The sequence below is a fragment of the Thalassophryne amazonica genome, chromosome 23 (genome assembly GCF_902500255.1).
Source record: "Thalassophryne amazonica chromosome 23, fThaAma1.1, whole genome shotgun sequence".
Lineage (NCBI taxonomy): Eukaryota > Metazoa > Chordata > Actinopteri > Batrachoidiformes > Batrachoididae > Thalassophryne > Thalassophryne amazonica.
In genome coordinates this window covers 12,688,718-12,712,922 of record NC_047125.1, presented here as the reverse complement: position 1 = coordinate 12,712,922, position 24,205 = coordinate 12,688,718, and the positions used below count along the sequence as shown (strand labels likewise).

The 24,205-nt window shown below is 40.7% G+C and overlaps 1 protein-coding gene across 5 annotated transcripts in view; it reads right to left on the bottom strand.

Annotated features, from left to right (window-relative positions):
* The window catches only part of LOC117504992 (NACHT and WD repeat domain-containing protein 2), a 54,077-nt gene that overhangs the window by 4,395 nt on the left and 25,477 nt on the right, over nucleotides 1–24,205 (bottom strand). For 4 of the 5 annotated variants that reach the window (XM_034164500.1, XM_034164499.1, XM_034164501.1 and 1 more), the window contains 4 exons: nucleotides 23,579–23,695; nucleotides 6,937–7,140; nucleotides 5,477–5,627; nucleotides 1,687–2,276 (listed from right to left, as the gene is read on the bottom strand). In XM_034164500.1, coding sequence (XP_034020391.1) covers nucleotides 1,687–2,276; nucleotides 5,477–5,627; nucleotides 6,937–7,140; nucleotides 23,579–23,695 — 1,062 coding nt within the window. Of the gene's footprint in view, nucleotides 1–1,686; nucleotides 2,277–5,476; nucleotides 5,628–6,913; nucleotides 7,141–23,578; nucleotides 23,696–24,205 lie in introns of those variants that run through there. The other variant, XM_034164502.1, reaches the window with a different exon arrangement.

Below are 24,205 nucleotides of genomic sequence, written 5' to 3'. Positions count from 1 at the left end.
AAGGAGGGCAACTTCAGTTTCGAGTCTCTGTTGACACTTTTCGAGTGACATTTTTGGGGCAATACTGTTGTCGGCGGCCATGTTTTTTGCGCCAGTGAGCGAGACGGGGAAAAAGAGAGATGAATATATACGGTATTTGCAATGAGTAGTTTTGAGTTTAAGTAAGGACACAGGTCCACAAAAATAATGGAAATCTCTATAACTATTCTTGACTACATGTCTATGGATGATACTGTAATAAAAAGCTAAATTTCTACATTATTGGATTTTAGAAGTTTTGATCATTTTAAAAACCTATTCAAAAGCAATGCCCAAACTACTTTTTTTTTGTTAATTCCAGTATTCTGTGCTATATTTCCAAGTTGTCAACTCCCTATAGAGTCATACCGTAGCATTAACCAGTCTCCACCCTCATGTTTTTCCACAATCTTGATGAAATGAGAATGACAAAAAAAGAAACACTCATTTCAAGGGGCAATATTTTGCAAAATTATTTTTAATCAATTTTTTACAGTTTAATGTGGTTGATCATTGTTGTACATCCTCAAAATGCCACAATTCTATGACTGTTTATCAGAAAACCTTTTTTAGTAAATATCCAGTCCTGAAATAACCCCATTCATTTGTCGAAGTCCCATCACTTCCCCAAATTTCAAGAAAATTATTCTAATTTGTTTCTGAGTCCTCCTGGTGACACGCACATATTTGAAACGAAACATTTGTATTTATCTTAGCCACAAAAATCTATATTTGTTTATGTGGAAAATGCATTAGCCAACTATAACAAAATACAACTTTATGTGTTTTTTTAAAATTACAAAAAAAAAAAAAAAACACTATGGAAAATGATGTCTGATAATGCAGAAATATGTTAATTAAAAAATATCATAGTGATATTACAAAATAAATATGCCCCAAGTGGAAATAAAACATGATGTGTTAATTTAAAAAAACAACAATAAAAATTAAAAATAAAAAAGATGGACAACTGCAGCTCTAATGGATTGAAACAACAAGGATTCATTCAATACTATAAAAAAACATTTTATTGCAAAAATGCACTGACATCTTTTGCAATTTTCACAGTCCCCCCACTATATTCATCTCATCCTGAACTTTTAATGCTTTGCATGATGAAACGATCTGCACATAGTTTGTTGTGCCGTCACCGTCTTGACTTCACCAGCGTCACATTTTTCATACTTTCTCAGTTCAGCATCACAGTTACCCTGAAATCTTTCGGTTTTTGTAAATAATTGCTTTTTATTGCACATTTTGTACAACTCTCCACAACACGTGAATGTTATGAACTCACCTTACATAGTGGAGAGGCATCTATTATTAAGATTGGACAGGAGGGGTAGATCTGTGCACGCGTGCTGTGCAATCCTACGATGTGATCCAAATGTAGACGGGCAGCCAGATGGTGCACGCAAAACCAGTGGGTGAATACGGTTCAACAAACGGGTAAATATGCACACAGATTTTAGAAGCATTGACAGATATGCACGTCATGCATGTGACAGGAGATCAGAGGTATGCACGGTGATAGGTGGCCTTCAGAGAGACGCACAAATGGACAAGTGAGCATTTGACAAGAAGAAATGGAACAGTTGTAGGCTCCTTCATACTCTGCTGTACATTGATCAACACGAGCGCACAGTAAGAGTGGTCAAAATCGCTCACCTGTTTGGCGACTTCGGCGAGCAGCAATGTTTTTCCTGTGCACGGCCCCCCGTACACCACCAGAGGGCTCATTCTGCTCCCCTTGAATGGCAGAAGGTACTCTTGTATGTAATCCAGTGACTCGCTCTTGTACGTGTACAGCGATGCATAGGCTTTGCACAGCGACAGGTGTTGTAAAACCTCGTCGTACAGTTTGTCAGACTCGGTGTCAAAGTTCTGCTGGACCGTGGCTTGAATGATGTCCACCATGTCCTCGTAGAACTGTTTACACAGACCTTCTACGTAGTGGCTCTCCACCTCTTGGGAGTAGCCCAGCTTCATGTCGCAGTGCGTGACCGACGAGTAGACTCGGAGGTTGGAGGCGGCCACGATGGTGGGGATGAATTCATCACGCACCTTCAGCAGACGTTCGTAGGCTTCCTGATTACGCATGACGCGGTCGCTGCTAATGACAATATCCATGTATTTTGCCATGTCGGGGAGTTTGGCAAAGCGGTCGAAGTTGGAGATTTTGCGAATGTAGCAGACACATTTCCTGAGGAAGGCAGGAGTTTGTTTCCCAAGAGCAAAGTCCAACTCATCTTCCAAGGCTGAAATGACAAAGAACAAAATGTTTTACTGGTGTTGAGCACTGCTGCCATTTTGAGCATTTAAACTGACATATGCAGTTAACATGCATGTGAGGGCACTGGTCTGTCTCTTGTAGCTAATGCAGCAAAGGGGTTAGTGTAGTAATTAGCAACGAAATATTGGCGTACACTCTTGTGATAATTTTGGTTTCTGTGTAAAACTACATATATTGTATGTATGTATGTATGTGTATATATATATATATATATATATATATATATATATATATATATATATATACATATATAGTCTAAGGCACACCTGTGCACTAATCATGGTGTCTAATCAGCATCTTGATATGGCACACCTGTGAGGTGGGATGGATTATCTCAGCAAAGGAGAAGTGCTCACTATCACAGATTTAGACTGGTTTGTGAACAATATTTGAGGGAAATGGTGATATTGTGTATGTGGAAAAAGTTTTAGATCTTTGAGTTCATCTCATACAAAATGGGAGCAAAACCAAAAGTGTTGCGTTTATATTTTTGTTGAGTGTATATATATATATATATATATATATATATATATATATATATATATATATATATATATATATATATATATATATATACACACGCACACACGTCCGTTGTCGTCGACGCCATTGGTGTCGTTGTGCGTTCATTGCAATACCTCAAAAACTGTTTGATACCTTTTTCTAATTTGGCAAGGGCGTAATATGGATCATTGGCTTTGTTTCCGTCTAAAAATCATATTCATAGATTTGTTTGTTTGGAAATGGTGGCCATTTTTTGAGTACTAAAAGGCAATCTTCTTAAAAACTGTCTGATAACTTTTTCCTAATTTATCAAGGGCATAATATTGGTCATTGACATTGTTTCTCTCCTAAAATTATTTTGCGTAGATTCGTTTATTTGGAAATGGTGGCCATTTTTTGCGAAAATAGCCATTTTGAGTACTGAAAGGCAATCTTCTTAAAAACTGTGTGATAACTTTTTTCTAATTTGTCAAGGCCATAATATGGGGCATTGACATATTTCAATAAAAAAAAAAATTATAGTCAGATTCTTTCGTTTGGAAATGGCGGCCATTTTTATGCCAAAAGCAGCCAATTTGGGTATTTGTACTCAATTTTCTCAAAAACGGCTTGATAACTTTTCTTTTTAATTTAACAAGGGCACAATATTGGTCATTGACATTGTTCCTGTCCTAAAATTATTTTGCGTAGATTTGTTTATTTAGAAATGGCGGCCATTTTTATGCAGACAACAGACAATTTGGGTATTTGGACCCAATTTTCTTAAAAACTGTCCGATAACTTTTCTCTTAATTTAACAAGGGCACAATTTAGTCATTGACATTGTTCCCATCCCAAAATTATTTGCGTAGATTTGTTTGTTTGGAAATGGTAGCCATTTTTTTGCTGAAAATGGCCATTTTGTCTTGGGCTTTAATTAAGCCGTTAACTTGCGGGGAACTTGGCACTCCAGTTTAATCCTCAATGAAAGGGCAAAAACTGTGATTTTTGGGGAAAAAGATGATGTCGTTTACGGTGACACTATGATTGATAACAATCCCAAGAAGGTTTCAAGAACAGAAAAAAGTTGATCTTACTCAAATACCAAAATTACCTGAACACAACAAACGACAAAAAAAAAAAAAAAAAAAAAAAAAGGTTTTCTCTCACTCACTGAGAGTCTAAAGGCCGCCATCAAACAAGCTGGATTTAGATTCTTGTAGCAGCAAAGCTGAACAGCTTTGAGACCTTTTTGTATTCTGATTAGACAAATTCCTCTTGAGCCTTGTTGATAAAATTTCAAGCGCTGGAACGACTGAACTGTAGCGCAAAACTCCCTCGCCTAACCTTCGCCAGCATCTCCTGTGCTGCTTTGCTCAGATGGCGGCTGGATAAATAGGTGTGAGTGGCAAAGTCGTCTTGTTTCCCCTGTAAGCTGCACTCAAACACATGACAACACATCCACATTTTCTTATGGAAATCTAAGTTTTAGCAGCAGTAACTTGATTATCGAAGCCCCGGCGCCGTGCAAAACACTCCACGTCTTGGTGTTTAACATGAGAGCTCAGAAGGACAACTTTTATGAGTCATGATTTTTACATTATTTTTCATGACACCAACAACCAACACTGAATCCAAATTTATGATAAAATACAAAACAATCAGCCTGAATACAACACAGAAAAGTACTGACAAAAAAGAGGAAAAGTGACACTGAATCTCGATTAATTACTATAAAGGTTTAGTGTGATCCATTAAAAGATAATAATGGAGCTTTGTTTGTCATGATGCGTTCGTTTCCTAATGATGATGTAAAAATGGCGTTTAAGTTCTTAAAAATGTATTAATTTTGTAACATCAGATGTGTTGCAAAACTTGGACATTAAACATAACAATTAGAGTTGAATTTTGTTATTAGAAGCTACAGTGTGTAGGATATAATGACATCTAGTGGTGGGTTTGCAGACTGCATTATGCAGTCACTGAAAATTTTGCTGCAAAATGCAAAAGGAGGGATAAGCATGTCTGCATGTTTTGGGCTACTGTATCAACACTGCGGTGCAACATGCGCCCACTTTCATGGAGACAAAAAGGGCGACCTTCTAAGTTCATGTAAACATATTGCTTGTTACGTCCGCCAAGGACATAAAATCATTGGTGTTTATTTATTTATTTCTTTGTCTGTCTCTCTGTTAGCAGGATTACGTCAAAACTGACACAGATTTTGATGAAATTTTCACCACAGATAGATATTAGGCCAAGGAAGACCATTAAATTTTGGAGGTGATCCGGATCCGGATTCTGGATCAAGTTTCACATAGGTTTTGAAGGATTACTGTTAGCAGGATTACATCAAAACAACTGCACGGATTCTCACCAAATTTGCACCACAAATAAATATTAGGACATGGAAGACTCTGATTTCTATGGTTTTATTGCAAGTAATTTCACTTTAATGTGCAAATAGATATGAATGCTACACTCCGTTTATACTAAGTCCTACACACTGTAGCTTTAAATCGGACAAGTTGGCCATATAAGTCATCAAGTGTCAAAAAACAGATATTAAAGTTCAAACCGCACAACAGACCATCACTCCATCACAAAAACTCAACGGACAGCGTATGTTCCTGACTTTATAAAAGTCGGAACATACCTCAAACTTAAAAACCTCAAACTAACCAGAACAAAGGAATTTCTTGGCCTGAGTGCTTTTCATGGACCCTTTCTCTTGAAGCTGCAGCACCGCCGTGCGGAATATCTTCTTGATCTCCTCCGACACGCTCCTCCAGGCTTTGTCGTTCTTGGTCTTGGCCGCGCTGCTGGACTCCATCTGAGCGGGACAGAGAGGTCAGCCCGAGGACTCGCCTCGCATACTGAGGAAATGTGCTTCATCACATTTTTAGTATAAAGACCAAAACTGGCATATTTGTAGCCTGAAAATTTGAAATGATTTGGTTCATCATGATTACATTGGAGACACATGTGAGAAAAACTGCTTTTATGGAATAAAATGTTTCAAATTTTCCAGTTTCTGACATGATTATGATGAAATCATTTTTGATATATATCTTTTTCTCACATCTTATATGCAACATAATAGTAATTAACAATAAATCTGATTGGAAAAGGGAAAACACAAGAATAATAATAGTTAAAATTGCGTTTTTTTTCATGTACGAGTTGCAACACACTCACTGATTTCAATAATAAATAATCCAGCTATTTAAATATATTTCACAGTCAATAATGGCGAAAATAAAGCTGCAACTTTGTGTGTTTCCTTTAAATATTTTGTGTAATGATGTGTATTGATTATGGAGTCACAACAAGAAGGTCCAAGGTGCCAAAGGGCAAAATTTGTAGGGTTTGAATGCCGATATGTTTGTTTTGATGAGTATGTTTTGCTGATTCTTTGATACATTCTGTTGAGTATCCATGAAAATGTGGTGCCATCTACTGCACTGGCAGCATTTCCACATATTTGACCCTAACGGGGCACTCGTTAGAGAGGATAACCCTGCCAGAATTCCCTATGGTGCAATATCAGAACAAAAAAATGTGCAAATTTTGTCAAATATGTCAATTTTATCCCACTTTTTTGAATATTTGCAGATCTAATTTGCAGATTTAATAGCTTTTATTCCAAAGCGAACATTTTGTAGAAATCATTTCATTCATATGACGGCTCATTATCCTGTGTGCCAGTGAAGCAGGGTATTTAAGCCTGTGTGTGTCTGTTTTTGAACAAAGATAACTCAAAAACAGCTCAACAGATTTTCACTAAATTTGATGTGAATACTTATTGGGCAGCTATCTGGAAATGATTAACTTTTGCAGAAGTTTGGACAAAATCACAGTCAAAGCCAACAAAAAGATGTTGCAAAAAACATATTTTCTGCTATATCTCAGCAACCAATAGGGCTAGAGAGTTGATCACAAGCTTATATTGATCAGAAAAATATTTGTGATTGACTGGTAAAACTGGTATCATCATGACATCACAAAGACGTGATCAAAGGAGGGTTTTCATCAGCCCTCTTTTTCATCTTGCTGTGTTAATACAAAATTCAAACGCTACACACCAGGTTTGTGTACGATGTAGGAAAATAAAAATACCTGTGATTTGAATGCACACTTACAGAGTTCTGGAAGTTCTTAAACATTTGGGCTTTGGGTTTGAGGTAGTATGCGGGTGGCACGGAGTTTTCGTCCCTGCAGTACCACTCTTCCAAAATGTGTGTGTCCAGCCCCGCCTCCATGGCTGCGTCCAGGATCATCTCAAATTCTGCCGAGTTCACCTCGCCAGGCACGCGGATGCTGCCATACCGTTCCCCCACGAGACCCTGGAGAGAGGTAGACAAGGCAAAAATAGAGGTCATAGGAGGCGTGTCTCAAATAGCCGGAGGTATCCAGAACTGCAGGGACGGAGCATAACTTTGGAAATGAAGGGAAACTACTGTCGCCTTTTAAAGGACCATACTAAAATACGAAATGGACGAAATGGAGCGAAACGGGGACTGATAATCACGAAATGGGGGTAAAATGTAACGAAATGGAGCAGACTGACCCACACTGACTTCAAAAAAGTACTTTTATTTAATTGTTTGGCTTTTGTTTTTTGTGAGATGCGCTTAGTAGATGTAATTGGGGCAGGTGCGCCATCTGCTGTTCAAGAAATGAAACTTCAGTCAACGGGTCAGTCCATTTCGTTACGTTTTACCCCCATTTCGTTATTATCAGTCCCCATTTCACTCCATTTTGCTCAAAAATAATCAAATAAAAGTAATTAATTTAATCATATTTGGAGTCAGTCTGGGTCAGTCTGCTCCATTTCGTTACATTTTACTCCCATTTCGTGATTATCAGGCTCCATTTTGCCCCATTTCGTATTTTAATATGGCCACCTTTTAAAAGGTACTACAGAGAGGGCTATTTCCACGCACCCTTTGTGAAGTATTGTTAACCCACAGCTCTTTGCCGCCATCACCGAAACCATTCATGTGTTAATTGCACTTCTTGAAACAGCTTCAAACAGTCAGGACTGAAGTGGGACACAATCTTTACCCTTACTACACTCTACAGTACCGACTGCTTCAAAGGACTGAGGTGAACAACTAATCAAGTGTGAAATGTTCATCTCTTTGTCTCACTAATGTCTCACTCTCATCACAGACGGGGTTTCGTCAGTGTCTGTGCATAGGTCAGGCAGCTGATACTATCGGTTGTGTAACCACTGGCTGTCTGCCATATTGGCCGTCACTGTTACCAGCCCTTTGTAAGGTAATGTGACAATGCTGGATGTAAAAGAAGAGTAAATCTAGGTGTCATCATCATGCCTACTGGAGGCTCAGATATGGGGTGCAGAAATTGGAAAAATTTGTCATTTGATACCTTCCTGAAAGACCCAGAACAGTAGAAGCATAGGTCATATGCAATGACACGAGAAGGTATTTTGCTCAGACATTATTTATTCTTATGAGCTCTGAAATGGCACAATTGTTACCCTAAGCCGCTACACATAAGCAGGGCTTAAACCTTACCCAACCCATGAGCAAACACATTGGTGACAATAGTCAGGAAAAACTCCCTCAAGCTTTTTTTTATTACAGGAAGAAACCTCAAGCAGACTAGACTCAGGGGGGTAACGTCTGCTGTGGCCATACTAACAAATAAAACAGAATTGTCACAAAAAGCCGTGATATAAGCAGTGTTGCCACAGTTACTTTGAAAAAGTAATCCAATTACTGATTACTCCTTGAAAAAGGAACTTAGTTACTTTACTGATTACTCAATTGGAAAAGTAACTAAGTTAGATTACTAGTTACTTTTTTAGTTACTTTCCCCAGCTGCCGACAACAACCCACCTCAACATGACAATGATACCTGTTTTGCCAAAACTCACTTTATAATCACCCTTTCTTGACTTCAATGAAAATAAATACTTGTTTTATAAAAAGTAAAATAAAGACGTCTTTCTTGACCTCATATTTAACTATTGACAGCACTGTAACAGTAAAACCTGCTATTTCTAACCTACATTGTTTATAAATGTAACTATTAAATTCATTCTAACATTTTTCTAACATTTAAATTCTTTCTAAACATTTTACTTGTCGAAATTATTATTATTTTAAGTAGTATTAGTAATTGTAGCTAAAAAAAAAGGCTTCAAAACTGGACCTTTAATCTAGGGGTGTTGTGGGGGGGCACATCCTTGCCCCACGCCCCCATTCTATCTGGATTCGCCCCTGCTTTGGCGTCTGAGCACAAAGAATGGATAACATTTATTTATGCAGAAAACATGACCAGATTTACAGCTAAGAAAGTTTTATTGCGTTTTCACATCATGTGGTCCTCAGAAAGAGAGTTTAGGTGCATTTGAGTGGAAAATAATGTTAGTTGTTGACGCGTCGCGGAGGATCAGCTGTTTTTAGCAACAGATACAGAGCAGCTCGGAGAAAAAAAAAGCATAAAAATGTCTTTGTAAAGCTCAGTGTAGGTGTGCTGTTGTCACCGCGCTTTAAGAGGTGAGGACGAGTCGAGCTGCTGAAAAAAAATGCGGATGAAAAGCTCACAGCTCACTTAAAGTGGGCAGTTCAGTCGAACCCTGACCCCCTGCCCACGGACCACGTTTAATGCTGCTATCGACCCACAATGCAAAAATAATAGTAACGCACAATGACTTGGAGAAGTAACTTTAATCTGATTACTGATTTGGAAAGATTAACGTGTTAGATTACTCATTACTAAAAAAAGTGGTCAGATTAGAGTAACGCGTTACCGGCATCACTGGATATAAGTATATATAATTGCTGTGCATTGCACATCCTGTGTGTTTGTGCCAAATAAGATCGACTGATATGAGCCTTTTGCGATCAGATTGATATCAGCATTATTGTTGCTGATATGAAAATTTTTATTTTACAGAATAAACAATGCAGAAAAAACACCTTGGCTGTTGTAAATGGTGTCATAACAAAATATGACCAGCAGAGGGCACTCCAATGGCATTGTTTACAATGCCGTCAAGCATGGCTGGGACCCTTACCATCTCACATGAGCTTCAGGAGACAGAGGCAAAGCAACCAGCTGCTCTTCATTTTCAGTCCGGCAGGGCGTTTTACTGCAACATGAGTCAGGTGGTTGCTATGCGGGGGGGGGGTTTAAAATAGGCACATGGCGCATGATGAGTGATGCGATGCAGTGACTGTCAATCCTCGTGAAGACAGCACAATGGCAGTGTGATGTACATTGGCAGGTTGTTGTTTATATTTATAGTTATTTGGAATAATGTTTCTGTTTAAAGAGTAACATATCAACCCAAAATTACATTCTTTGCCATAAGGGCTTAATAATTAAATGGTAGAAATTATTGCCATGTTTTATGTATATATCGGCAGATATATCAGTATCTTAATGTGGGTATCAATATCGGCCTCCCAAATATCGATAACGGTCAGGCCCTAGTGGATTTAGTTCCATCAATGCATGCATCCATCACAGCAGATTCAATATCATCCAGAAAACTCCCAGTGCAGAACAGAGCCTGTATCCAGAACATATCGACAGAGTGATTCTGTATATTTGTTTTGCTATCATTATAGCTAAATCGGAAAAACATGAACAGCTTTTGTACGATTTATGTGAGTGGAAAAAGTTTGCCAGATCATTTCAGTCAAAACCTTCAAATCATTTGTAACTTTCACACACTAGTAACTGCGTTAACAAGGCGGTACGGGTCAGTAATGTTTGAGAATCAGAAACATCATTGTGCCATAAGATACTAAATTTACAACCCCTGCCGTTCCTCCGCCGGCAATAAGCGACCATCAAAACCAATGTAGATGTTTTCTCTCAACCAGACAGAAAACAGAACACAGTCTCTGCATAATTAGGCATCATCAAATTAAACCGTGGCCCTTTTACCCGACCATTATCTCTCACTGTCTACGTGATGTATCCGAGCTCCACTGAGTCTCCATTGTTCTCATCGCTCGAAATGCAGTGAGACAGCAGATTCAATATTATCCGAAGAGATCAGGGCCATTTACCGGCACAGCACTTGATCTGCTCGATCAGTCACTTTTGACGACAATGGAAGTACAAAAAAAAAAAAAAAAAAAAGAGAAATAAATAAAAAAAAACCTCACCGGAAACCTTCTACATCATGACCAGCTCCTATATCTCCTCCATGAGTCGTAACTCACATGCAGGTAAGGCCTCGGGGGAAGAGCGAGGAATGGGCCAAGTGACCGTGAGCTTGGTCAAGCGTGGTAAAACAACATCGATGCGCTCGCGGCAATGACGCTTCAAAGCCATTGCATGTTGCCCTCCTCGTACCCTTGGCATTCAAAGGGAGAACAGATGCAGAATCGCATGATGCCGTCGGACAGGCGAAACTGAAAACACATTTGCACAATTTTTTTGACTTATTGACTTACAATTTTTTTGAATATCAGTTGTTTTTAAGGGAGAGGTTTAATTTTCAACTTTGTATGTTGGATTGAGGCACTCAGTACCATGCTTTCTCTCAAAATACTATATGTTAAAAACAAAGGTAGGATACCAGGATGGATTGGTTTTCCTTTGACATCAGTTCGCTCCAGCCCTGCTGTCTGAAAGTGTTTTGACAAATTCTTACTAACAGGTCACTCACTGGAGATAAACATTAGAACATGAGACCAAGGCAGCTCACGGCTGAGCATCCCCCTCCACAAGAGGCATTTGCAAGAGGTTAAATGGCACCTTTTCTTTGTGATTCCTCACAAAGGGGTCCCAGTCCCCAAACTAATGCTATGATATGACCTCACTTCCTGTTTGCCAGATTTGCAACTGATTTCAGTTGGCTGTAATGAAGTTGTGACATTTGGACTGAATGTTAACTGAGCCAGTTTTCAGAAAGATTGGCTTTTTTTTGTTTTTAACCTTCTCATCCAGTATTGCTGAAAATGCGTGGTGGTGGAAACTGATGTGAGACAATCGTATTAAACTTGGCTTGAGCCGATGGCGTAATCCAAGGAATCTAGTTGGCACCTCATATTTGAAGTTTCAAAAGTTGGACATGCAAACACATCTCCATATTTGACCCACTCGGGGGTGCTAGATTACTGGAAATGCAGATATGAAACTTGGTGAAAAGAATGACAGTACTGATCTCAGTAGTGCACCAAATTTTACAACTTTTTACCCCGCGGTTATAGTGTAGGCATGAAATGTGATGGACACATGCATTGATGGAAAAAGCGTGTTTCTGTAGTAAAACTCACATAATGATATGGGTGGACCAACTAATTTTGTCCCTTATAATCAAAATGTGTTATAGGTATAAAACTGAGAAAATCCGCTATATGTACAAAATGTACAAAATTCATTATATGTATAAAATGGACAACATATGTTTTCCTAAGTCCGCTGCGGAGTGGTACCTTAAAATCTTAAAGCGTGATTTATGCTTCTGCAACTCTGTAACTCTGTGGCCATGCAATGACGTTGGTGTGTGCGTGACCCTTTTAAAGTTCTCTGTCACGTCTTTGTGCAGTTTGCTGCAGGAACAGCTGCTTTCTCTGGATTAATTTGTCCCTCAATGACCTCCACTTCTTTATGCAATCATGAACCTCCAAACCAACGACATGGCCGTACAATTTTTCTCCATGAATTGTGGGTCATTTGAGCATCTTTTTCCGACTCCTTGTTGTAAAGTTGGTCATATTTGTGGACTTTTCTGCTAAACGTATTTGATCCATGATCAAAATGTAATTGGTGGGTGCATTGAAAACTATTAAAATAGGACGAGAGAGGAAAGAGTGAAAACGTACAAGCCCTTATGGTCTCAGTCATTAAGCAGGTGTACGTCAGGCTCTGGGGAGGATTTGCAGCTATGCAGAGGGCTCTGATCTAAAGTGGTTTGGTTCGCCACACCTAGGGATATGTGTGAAACCTAACACCAGATAACAGTGCAGGCAGCAAGTAGCGTTTTGTTAGTAATCACCAGCCTTGAATTACACCCTGCCTCATTTAGGTGCTGGGTCTGAGCATGGTTTGAAAAAATGAACGGCAAGGCATTTAATCAAGGAAATACGGAACCCACTTTCCTTGAATCGGCGGGTGTCAGTACTGAACTTCATTTTGTACTTCTGTTGTGGCTGGGCACATCCAGACTACTCTATCCGGTACATGTGAGGAGTTTTTAATGGAAATGCATTGCGATCAGACAGGATGGTTTGTCCTACGTGAGCGAAAATCCGTTATACACAGTGTTTATTACATGGAAAACCATACAAAAGCATTGGGACTCTTGCTTTTGTCCGGTGAGTGTGAATATCCGGTTTATACAATCACGGTTTAGGGGATGAAAGGCAGAAGGTAACCAATGAATGGATGAATAGCTACAAAAATGAAGACTAGCTTGGCATGATGAAGATCTAACAACTCATCTACGCTTGCAATCATTAAGTGCTGTTATTGTTCTTGGAGGCTTTTGCTGTGTTTGAACTTAAAACTAAACACATTGATTTTGGTGTTACCACTTTTTCCTGTCAAAAAAGCTACCTAGGAGAACATCAGGCAAAGAATTACAGTCCCAGTCTGTGAGTTACAAACTCACAGATGACTACACTTTTGCAAGGATAGTGGCCGAACATTACCGCCATGCGTAGCATACTGCACTGACAAATGCTCAAATCCAAGAACTGTTGTCTCAAACAGTTTGAAACCGGAACTTCTGAAGGACCTGCGGCATGTCGTCCGCCCACTTTAAATGGCTTTCAGTGAGTCACGCTGCTGCAATGATGTGTCAGAAGATGACGGAGGCACTGGGTTGAACGATTCTGAGGTTGAATAAGAGACATACTGTGTTCAAGAGAGAGAGTTTGTCTCACGGCGACATAATAGGGTGGACGGGAGTGGATCTATGCGAGGAGAGAGTGAGACAGACCAGAATGAAGTTAATCACACAAAATCAGGCGTATAAATGCACAGGTGGTAATACTTCACACTTTGGATTTGCAGGTGCAAGGACCAAACTGGTCACCACAAAACAGATGGGGACGGAACGCAATCCTGCTTTAAGCTGCAACCCCCCCCCCCCCCCCCGTTTAGTTTCATCCTTGGAAGGGGTTCATACTCTGCCTAAGTGCACTTTATCTGATGAGCCTGGGCACGCTGTTGAGAGAGGCGGCTGAGATATTACCAACGCAAAATAAATCAATCAAATCGACTGTAAAGATATTTGCTGCATGAGCTTTGGCCCCGAAAAGGAAGAAATGTCAAGATTGTGTATAGATCTAAATTCTACGAGTGGATTTATTCAGACAGGCTGATGAGTTGAGTTTGAATTAATCTCACCTTTTGTCCAAGTCTTGATGAGGTTTTCTTGGGTCTGAACCCCGTCTTAGCAGGAAATCCGTGCTCCTATACCCCCAACTATCCTCTTACATTCAGCAAAGTTGGATGAGCGACTGAGCATTGCCTTCCGATATGCACACTTGAGGCGTTTTATCAACTCTGGCTTTTTCATGAGGGAATTTAAGACCGTTGGATAGAAGGGTAGAGACAGTCATGGATCATTGTCATGCTTAATCTCCAGGTCAATGATTCCATATCACCATGCCAACCTCTCCTATTGCCATGGAAACTACCTTCCTGCATCTACGGTTTACAAAGAAGCCCCCATCACCTAAGTGTATGTGTGTTTTCAACCATGGTTTGCCACTTATTGCATTGAGCCGTGACCTTTAAGAGACATTTTCGAGAACTGATTCTTAGTCATAAAGAAATACTAACTTGCTCAATAAAAAGCTTGTTATATAACAACTGACTTTCTGTCTCGACTACAAACCAATACAAGTCTACACAAGAGCAATCCGACAATTCAGATCCTCGTAATCAAATCCTCATGTCTTGAAAAACATGACTTGTACCTACTACTATTTGATGTTTGGACACTTTTATGCCCACGAATCTCCACTGTATTGAATTCAGATCAGTTCCTGGGATTTTTTTTAGATAATAGTAAGAGGTCACCCACTCTATCATTTTAAAATTTGGTGTTTGGCCACCCGGAATAGAAGCCAAATTGGCTGAAAGAGTCCTTTAATAATTTGTTGAGCCTACATCTGTCTGATCTCTGGGGAAGACCAAGTCAAATGTCAATAACATCAACTGGTTTTAAATTACAGAGAATAACAAAGGCACAGATGTGATTTAAAAAAAATCCATTTCCAAACAGAAAATCCAACCCAAAAGGGACCTGGGGATTATTGGACATGAACGGAGAAAGACCTGAGGCAAACCAGCTGCAACAACAAGCAGTCAATCTGAACAAATTCCAAATTGAAAAAGCATGACACCCTAAAAAATAATGAAAGAACCAATTGCCTTTTTCTCAGCACTTTTACACCAGATATATGGACAAACAAACCTGAGGCAAGAGGACAGGATCCACGTCACTGAATGAAATTTGGTAAGTTGTTTTGTAGAAACCAGGCGGACCCATGAAGACTTCCAAAGGAAGAAAACTGAACCCCTAACAACAAAGTGGAAATGAAGATGGGACAAGGTAAGGTGAGACCTTACCCTTGTGAAGCGCCTTGGGGCGACTTATGTTGTCATTTCACGTTTGATAAATAAAATCTATTAAATTTAAGAATAGAATAAGGATTTCCCCTTTGCATTAACATTTTGAAACACATTTCAGTTCGAGGGGCACTAGTTAGAATTCATTCATCCGTTAAGGCTGAAACATGCCAGATTTTACTATTCCATTTATTTATACTGTGCCAAGTCACAACAAATACCCTCCCAAGGCATTGTACCAGCAAGGTTTAAACCTTACCCATGCCAAGAGCACTTTGTTACAAAAGGCGTTGACTGCGGGATGACTTAATCGATACTAGGGGTGTTTGTTTGATGGTATGTTGCTTCTTATCTAATGTGCTTAGCTCTTGTGAGGATTTGTAATTTGTAGAACCTCTTGTTGCCCACCAGGTTGATGCCCTATGGTAGAGGTTGAAGGTAGGTCACCTTCGAGTGTGGGGTCCAGTTAAAGCCTCACTTCCGGCCTTGCTCTACCACTCCTCAGTATGTCCCATGTATGAGTTTGGTGGTTTTACTCTGATATTTTTTGGGTTTGTCTGCTGTGCACACCTAGTGGCTAGTCTAGGCTGTCTTTGGACTGTGGCTATGGTTTCCTTTGTTTATGCTGAACTAGATCCTACATCTCTGGAGTGTTTGTCTAGATGTATGGAACCTGTACATGAACCATGACCCTGAACCTGTAGACTATTACTAAAAGTTGGGGTAACAATCAAGGATGGGAACACCTTGTCTTCAGGTACTGTGAATAAGTGGACACTTTCAAACAGAACTTCAGAGATTGGTTAGGGTGATACAATCCATACCAGTATCGTTTCTCATATGAAGCTTTGAGAAGATGAAAGGCAAGTTAACTAATCCAAAACTCGGCCAATCTCAGTACTCCTTTAGGGTATCTACTGACCGTGCATGAGGTGAGTCATGAGGTGGGTAGCTGTGACAAATGCCAAAAGTACATTTATATTTCCTGGCTTTGCACCAATTCTTGAGACTCTACCACAACAAGAATGGTTCTTTTTCCAGTCTCGACGAGTCCTTGTCACCATTGGTTCTGGGCGCATGTGCTTAGCTACACATCACTGAATCCATCACTCTGTGGCACTGCCTTGGGTCTTGTTTGACACCAACCCAGACAGACAATCAGTTTATCCCAACATCTTGACCTTAATCATCTATCTACTACAGTCAGGTGAAACATGAGTGTCCACCTGGGCTTCTCCAGCCATTGTACTTGGCCCCACAAATCTTAGAAACATGGTGTCTAACCAGATCCTTACTCTGGATGGCATTACCCTGACCTCTGGTAATACTGTGAGAAATCTTGGAGTCATTTTTGATCAGGATATGTCATTCAATGCGCATATTAAACAAATATGTAGGACTGCTTTTTTGCATTTGCGCAATATCTCTAAAATTAGAAAGGTCTTGTCTCAGAGTGATGCTGAAAAACTAATTCATGCATTTATTTCCTCTAGGCTGGACTATTGTAATTCATTATTATCAGGTTGTCCTAAAAGTTCCCTGAAAAGCCTTCAGTTAATTCAAAATGCTGCAGCTAGAGTACTGACAGGGACTAGAAGGAGCGAGCATATCTCACCCATATTGGCCTCTCTTCATTGGCTTCCTGTTAATTCTAGAATAGAATTTAAAATTCTTCTTACTTATAAGGTTTTGAATAATCAGGTCCCATCTTATCTTAGGGACCTCATAGTACCATATCACCCCAATAGAGCGCTTCGCTCTCAGACTGCAGGCTTACTTGTAGTTCCTAGGGTTTGTAAGAGTAGAATGGGAGGCAGAGCCTTCAGCTTTCAGGCTCCTCTCCTGTGGAACCAGCTCCCAATTCAGATCAGGGAGACAGACACCGTCTCTACTTTTAAGATTAGGCTTAAAACTTTCCTTTTTGCTAAAGCTTATACTTAGGGCTGGATCAGGTGACCCTGACCCATCCCTTAGTTATGCTGCTATAGACTTAGACTGCTGGGGGGTTCCCATGATGCACTGAGTGTTTCTTTCTGTTTTTGCTCTGTATGCACCACTCTGCATTTAATCATTAGTGATTGATCTCTGCTCCCCTCCACAGCATGTCTTTTTCCTGGTTCTCTCCCTCAGCCCCAACCAGTCCCAGCAGAAGACTGCCCCTCCCTGAGCCTGGTTCTGCTGGAGGTTTCTTCCTGTTAAAAGGGAGTTTTTCCTTCCCACTGTTGCCAAGTGCTTGTTCACAGGGGGTCGTTTTGACCGTTGCGGTTTTTCCGTAATTATTGTATGGCCTTGCCTTACAATATAAGGCGCCTTGGGGCAACTGTTTGTTGTGATTTGGCGCTATATAAATAAAACTGATTTGATTTGATTGGAGAATACTTCATATCCAGAGAAACGTGCCACATGCCCAAAATGCCATAGCATCTCACCATGTTTCATGACAAATCAGGTAAGTTATGGGAAGGTGATGGTCTCGTGGTTAAGTGCTGGGCTTGAATAGAATGGAGAATAGAGTTTTTATCGTCATTGCACAAACCAACTATAGAAGCAAAAATACACAAAAATAGACAAACTGACTCAAGGGGCGCAGGTTAGACTTGATATTAAGGCTATTATTTTGTCACTGGAGTTTAGCAATGAGGAACTGGACAGATCTGGATTATTTGTGTATGTGACTGAGCAGGTATTAAGAGATTTCCGTGGTTGCACAGATCCCTTGTGGCAGCAAGAAACACACCTACTCTGCTTCTCTGCATTTGATCTCTCTTGAAATCCACAGCACAGTCTTTCCAGGGAAGCTGTTTTCCCCACGCCGCGCTCCCGTCCTCCCCCTTTTGTCGCCTCCTTCTCGTTATCGCTCCATTTCCCACAGTTGGAAATCCTCCAGCGTCAGCATATCAGTAAGACAACGCTTCCTTGTCTTTTTGCACATAAATCATTTCTGCAGGATTCGTTTTGGTCTTTGTTTTTTGGGCGGGAGGTTTCTCTTTATCCCTTCTTGTTTTTTCCTATCCCTCATTCCTCTCCCCTGACTCATGCACCGGGCTCCGTGACAGTTGTTTTAGCATGACAAACCCTCTGCCACATCTTCACTTTGAAGTCCATGTGCGACTATGTAACGGGGTGACACCTGAGTGGCAGCATTTTGAGATGAGCGTTAATAGAGTTAAGATTGTTCTCACGTCAATGCTTGCTGTGGAGAAAACTGGCATGGCAGACACACAAGTTCTTGCACATATTTACACAGATTGTATTTGCTGCGTACAATAAATATACTATGTGTCTACCACCCTGTAAAAATAAACAACGGGACTCCGGAGATGGCCCAGACAACCCAGAACTGTCAGAAATAAGAATCCAAGTCCCTGATCAAAGCGCTGCTGTCGCTCCGAGCTCATGGCGATGGAGGACCAGGGCTACAGGGACGGCGGCAGCTGCCACCGACAGGTCGGAGTGGGACTTGATGGTTAATTCTGTGGAGATGCTGTGAGGTCTTTGGCATCAAATACAACTTTCCCCACAGACTACAAACCACTAGAATATGTCATTAATGATTTAACCAGCCAGATGGGGAGGCATGTCTGACGAATGTGTGTCTGGTCCCCAGAGCTGGCGTATACCGCGACAACCTGTCAATCTTATGACGGAAAACGCTTCAGGTCAAGGTGTTCTGTTTGTGTGCGCCTGAGTGGGAGGCTGTCTGAAAGCAAAAACAGACAAAAGGAGAACAGAACAAAGAGATGTGCGTTTGTGTGCGTGTTGCTGGGTTGATGTGTGTGGCGCGCAGTATTGCTTGGGGTCAGTTGGGGTTAAGGCACTGAAATTGCAGCAGGGGCAGCAGGCAGTGAGGCTGATGGGAATGAATGAAATCACGGCGCTGTGTACAACACTCCAGGAGGAGACTGTGTCACTTCTGTTCAACACAAATCTAATGATTTCATTCTATTTCAGTCCATTTTAGCTCAGATTTAGGGCTTGTTCATACTATTCCCTGCTCTGGTAACAGTGACAGGCTTGGAATTAGCCAATCCCAGGCAGCTGGTGACCACAATAAAGCAAAGGTAATAAATTTCAGTCATTTTGTAACTCAGCAAACTGAAACAGCCTGTGGGATAAAATACTTTCATCTGTACTGCAAATTAGTGATAGCTGCATTAAAAGTGTTCAGGAATGTTTTGAAACATTATTCCAGAGTCCTTGGGGCTCTCATGAACATCTAGCCTGCAGAGACAGAGGAGGCCAAACAAACCATTCTGAACTGAGAACCTTGTTCACATAAAATAAGGTGTTCCACAGGGCTCCATCTTAGGCCCCCTGTTTTTCTCCCTTTATAGAGCACCCCTCGGGCACATATTGTGGTGTTATGGGATTACTTTTCATTGCTATGCTGTTGACACTCAGTTGTACATGCTGATAACTGCAGGTAATCTCATACCTCTCAGGATTGCCTTGCATCAGTGAAAAGCTGGATGTCCAGCAATTTCTTACTTTTAAACTTGGACAAGACCAAAATGATGGTCCTTGCTCCAGCAACACATTAAATCAGTTTGACCAGCTAATGCTTAACCTAGACTCGTGTGTCATACATCACACTGACAAAGTGAGGAACCTTGGGTGATTTTTGACCCCATGCTGTCCTTTGAACTCCACATTAGAGATATTTGGATTTTCTATATTTCATTAATACGATGACGAGAGAAATTAATTAGTTATTGCTATTTGGATTTTCTATACTTTGTTAATTATTAAGTTATTTAATTTTTTATACTCGTATATATTAAATTTAAGTATTTTTACATTAGGGTACTTTGGCTAGATTTGCATTGATTGTTCCGATTGCTTGCCTCTACTGGTGGTTGGCTCTCACTGCGGTATTGTATCACTTCCTGTTCCGGAGCACAGCGGTGTTTTGCTGTATCTGTTAGCTGTTTAATCTGCGCAGTTAGACTGATCGTTACCTAGATAACGATTTGTTTCACAGTGTAATCTTCACGTGCCTTAACTAAAGCACTCCCTCTGCTGAATCACCTCTAAATTATTTACACATTATTCACTTTGTGTGTTTTTAGGAATCCGCTAGCTTAGCACAGCTACTAGCTCTTAGCCGGTTTAGCATGGCGGCTTCTCCTGTCTCTCCCGCACTTTTCTGCTCTGGGTGTGAAATGTTTAGTTATTCCTCGGCCTCCTTTAGCAGTAATGGTACTTGTAATAAGTGTAGCTTATTCGTAGCTTTGGAGGCCAGGCTGGGCGAATTGGAGACTCGGCTCCGCACCGTGGAAAATTCTACAGCTAGCCAGGCCCCTGTAGTCGGGGCGGACCAAGGTAGCTTAGCCGCCGTTAGTTTCCCTCTGGCAGATCCCGAGCAGCCGGGAAAGCAGGCCGACTGGGTGACTGTGAGGAGGAAGCGTAGCCCTAAACAGAAGCCCCGTGTACACCGCCAACCCGTTCACATTTCTAACCATTTTTCCCCACTCGACGACACACCCGCCGAGGATCAAACTCTGGTTATTGGCGACTCTGTTTTGAGAAATGTGAAGTTAGCAACACCAGCAACCATAGTCAATTGTCTTCCGGGGGCCAGAGCAGGCGACATCGAAGGAAATTTGAAACTGCTGGCTAAAGCTAAGCGTAAATTTGGTAAGATTGTAATTCACGTCGGCAGTAATGACACCCGGTTACGCCAATCGGAGGTCACTAAAATTAACATTGAATCGGTGTCTAACTTTGCAAAAACAATGTCGGACTCTGTAGTTTTCTCTGGGCCCCTCCCCAATCGGACCGGGAGTGACATGTTTAGCCGCATGTTATCCTTGAATTGCTGGCTGTCTGAGTGGTGTCCACAAAATGAGGTGGGCTTCATAGATAATTGGTAAAGCTTCTGGGGAAAACCTGGTCTTGTTAGGAGAGACGGCATCCATCCCACTTTGGATGGAGCAGCTCTCATTTCTAGAAATCTGGCCAATTTTCTTAAATCCTCCAAACCGTGACTATCCAGGGTTGGGACCAGGAAGCAGAGTTGTAGTCTTACACACCTCTCTGCAGCTTCTCTCCCCCTGCCATCCCCTCATTACCCCATCCCCGTAGAGACGGTGCCTGCTCCCAGACTACCAATAACCAGCAAAAATCTATTTAAGCATAAAAATTCAAAAAGAAAAAATAATATAGCACCTTCAACTGCACCACAGACTAAAACAGTTAAATGTGGTCTATTAAACATTAGGTCTCTCTCTTCTAAGTCCCTGTTAGTAAATGATATAATAATTGATCAACATATTGATTTATTCTGCCTTACAGAAACCTGGTTACAGCAGGATGAATATGTTAGTTTAAATGAGTCAACACCCCCGAGTCACACTAACTGCCAGAACGCTTGTAGCACGGGCCGAGGCGGAGGATTAGCAGCAATCTTCCATTCCAGCTTATTAATTAATCAAAAACCCAGACAGAGCTTTAATTCATTTGAAAGCTTGACTCTTAGTCTTGTCCATCCAAATTGGAAGTCCCAAAAACCAGTTTTATTTGTTATTATCTATCGTCCACCTGGTCGTTACTGTGAGTTTCTCTGTGAATTTTCAGACCTTTTTTCTGACTTAGTGCTTAGCTCAGATAAGATAATTATAGTGGGCGATTTTAACATCCACACAGATGCTGAGAATGACAGCCTCAACACTGCATTTAATCTATTATTAGACTCAATTGGCTTTGCTCAAAATGTAAATGAGTCCACCCACCACTTTAATCATATCTTAGATCTTGTTCTGACTTATGGTATGGAAATTGAAGACTTAACAGTATTCCCTGAAAACTCCCTTCTGTCTGATCATTTCTTAATAACATTTACATTTACTCTGATGGACTACCCAGCAGTGGGGAATAAGTTTCATTACACTAGAAGTCTTTCAGAAAGTGCTGTAACTAGGTTTAAGGATATGATTCCTTCTTTATGTTCTCTAATGCCATATACCAACACAGTGCAGAGTAGCTACCTAAACTCTGTAAGTGAGATAGAGTATCTCGTCAATAGTTTTACATCCTCATTGAAGACAACTTTGGATGCTGTAGCTCCTCTGAAAAAGAGAGCTTTAAATCAGAAGTACTTGACTCCGTGGTATAACTCACAAACTCGCAGCTTAAAGCAGATAACCCGTAAGTTGGAGAGGAAATGGCGTCTCACTAATTTAGAAGATCTTCACTTAGCCTGGAAAAAGAGTCTGTTGCTCTACAAAAAAGCCCTCCGTAAAGCTAGGACGGTTTTTCCGTAATTATTGTATGGCCTTGCCTTACAATATAAAGCGCCTTGGGGCAACTGTTTGTTGTGATTTGGTGCTATATAAATAAAACTGATTGAATTGATTGAAATTGATTGATTATCCATGGGGGACGTGCTAGTATAATATATGTCATGCAAAGATAAATCAGATAAAGAACTCTTTTTTGTATTGTCTGTTGTTTGTCCATGAGAAAAAGCAGGGGGAATCAGTGCATACAGGGTTGGGGACAACAAAGCAGAAGCAAATGTAAAACTCAGCCTGGGCAAGGAGATTATGCTCCCTAGAGACCTGGGTTCCTGTCTTACCCATAAAGCATTACTTCTCCCCCTGATCTCTCACCTCAATTTCAACATCTAGAAACAGATATGTTCCATTTGAATAATTCACTATCCATTTTTCTTCCTGCCTTTGCCCTTTGTAGTCTCCTATATTCCTTCGTTTGTAGCTTCATTTCTTTTTTTCCCCATCTCTACATTGATCTAAAAACAGATCTCTGTAATGTCGGCGCTAATTACGCATCGTGTCACTCGCACTCCTTGCAGGAATTTTTACATAACTCATTCAGAAAAGTGTATTTTTAGTTCTGGATTGTACAGCTTTTTTGCACTTCGGTGCTACTCAGTGTAGTATAAAACTCGACTGTTTGCACACAGTCTCTCAACCACATGTGCACAGCGATACAATAAGTTACAGCAGCGCAACACTACCCGAAGGTCTTTTCTGCCATCATTCTTCAAAAGTGACCAAGCCGGCACTCGTAAAAAAGACAAGTCTGCAAGAAAAATTAGATTTCATTCTTATTTGGTACTTTCACCGTGCTATTTGATGGCACAGCCTGGGAACAATCCAGGCCTAATGTCATACAGGAACTGTGTAATGAGACAGAGAGGGATGGCGAGAAGAGGATTCGGTAACCTAAGCAGCATGCGATACTCACAACAAAGCAGGGTCCGGCTGACGTCTTCAGACATTCTTCCAGGAGCTTCATTCGGAGTCGCTGCAGCTCTGGACTGTCCCATTCCTCTGGGTCCACGCCCCAGTACAGATCCACCACCTGAACACACAAATACAGAGTTACGTCACAGCAATAAGGCAGCATGCAAGCCTGGCGTATGGTTGTGCTCCTCGCGGATCATCTCTAACCTTCTCCTTGTGCAAACAGAAAGTAGAATCTGGCTCTCTGGGGAACATGTTTCAAACAGAGTAAACAGCACAGCCGCCTTCGCGGTAATGAAATGAGCAAATGATGCATTTCTTCTTAAAATTTGCTTTTGAAAATTAGCACTTCAAGAAATTAGAGTGTGCACAACAGCCTGATTTTACAACACGTTCAAAGACAAATACCCATGTCAGGAAAATCCAGGACTTTATTGTTTACCAAGAGCTATTTCAAAATAAGAGCCAGTTAAATTACCCAATATCCCAAGACATTTCAGGCGCCATATAATTTGGACAGAATGCATTGTTAACCACAACCCTAATTACCATCTCCAAATATACATCATATCTGTGTAAAGCAAGAAATATTTACAGTATATCTAATTACAGTGTCTTTTATCAGTGC